Below are 311 nucleotides of genomic sequence, written 5' to 3'. Positions count from 1 at the left end.
CAGCAGCAGGTCCAGCCCTTGCTGAGGACCCGCTGCCTTCATCAGCTGCTGGAACAGGCCGGTGTACTGCTGCCGGACGGGCGGCTTGTTGTCCCCCAGGACTTTAGCAGCAGCCGAGGTCAGAGATGCCAGGAAGGGCTGGACCCGGCCGCCCAGGCACAGGGCCAGCAGATGGGTCACCTCCAACGCCCCGAGCACCACCTTGAAGTTGGAGTCATCCAGGAGGGTGCAGAGCAGTTCGATGAGCCCCAGGAGGCTGGGGGCAGGCGTGGAGCTCACCGCAGCCTCACTGGCCCCTCCGACCACCCTCT

The 311-nt window shown here is 66.6% G+C and overlaps 1 protein-coding gene across 1 annotated transcript in view; it reads right to left on the bottom strand.

Moving 5' to 3' along the window:
* Nucleotides 1-303, bottom strand: part of FAM179B (family with sequence similarity 179, member B) — a gene marked incomplete at both ends in the record, with an annotated part of 28684 nt that extends 28381 nt beyond the window's left edge. Inside the window, one exon of the mRNA XM_010085592.1 lies at nucleotides 1-303. This exon is cut by the window's left edge and continues 633 nt beyond it. Within this exon, the coding sequence (XP_010083894.1) occupies nucleotides 1-303 (303 nt within the window).
* Between the last annotated feature and the right edge of the window lie 8 nt (nucleotides 304-311).

The sequence above is a fragment of the Pterocles gutturalis genome, unplaced genomic scaffold (assembly GCF_000699245.1).
Source record: "Pterocles gutturalis isolate BGI_N339 unplaced genomic scaffold, ASM69924v1 scaffold13850, whole genome shotgun sequence".
In the NCBI taxonomy this organism is placed as follows: domain Eukaryota; kingdom Metazoa; phylum Chordata; class Aves; order Pterocliformes; family Pteroclidae; genus Pterocles; species Pterocles gutturalis.
Note: the sequence above shows the minus strand (reverse complement) of the source record. Positions and strands in the feature narration are given on the sequence as shown.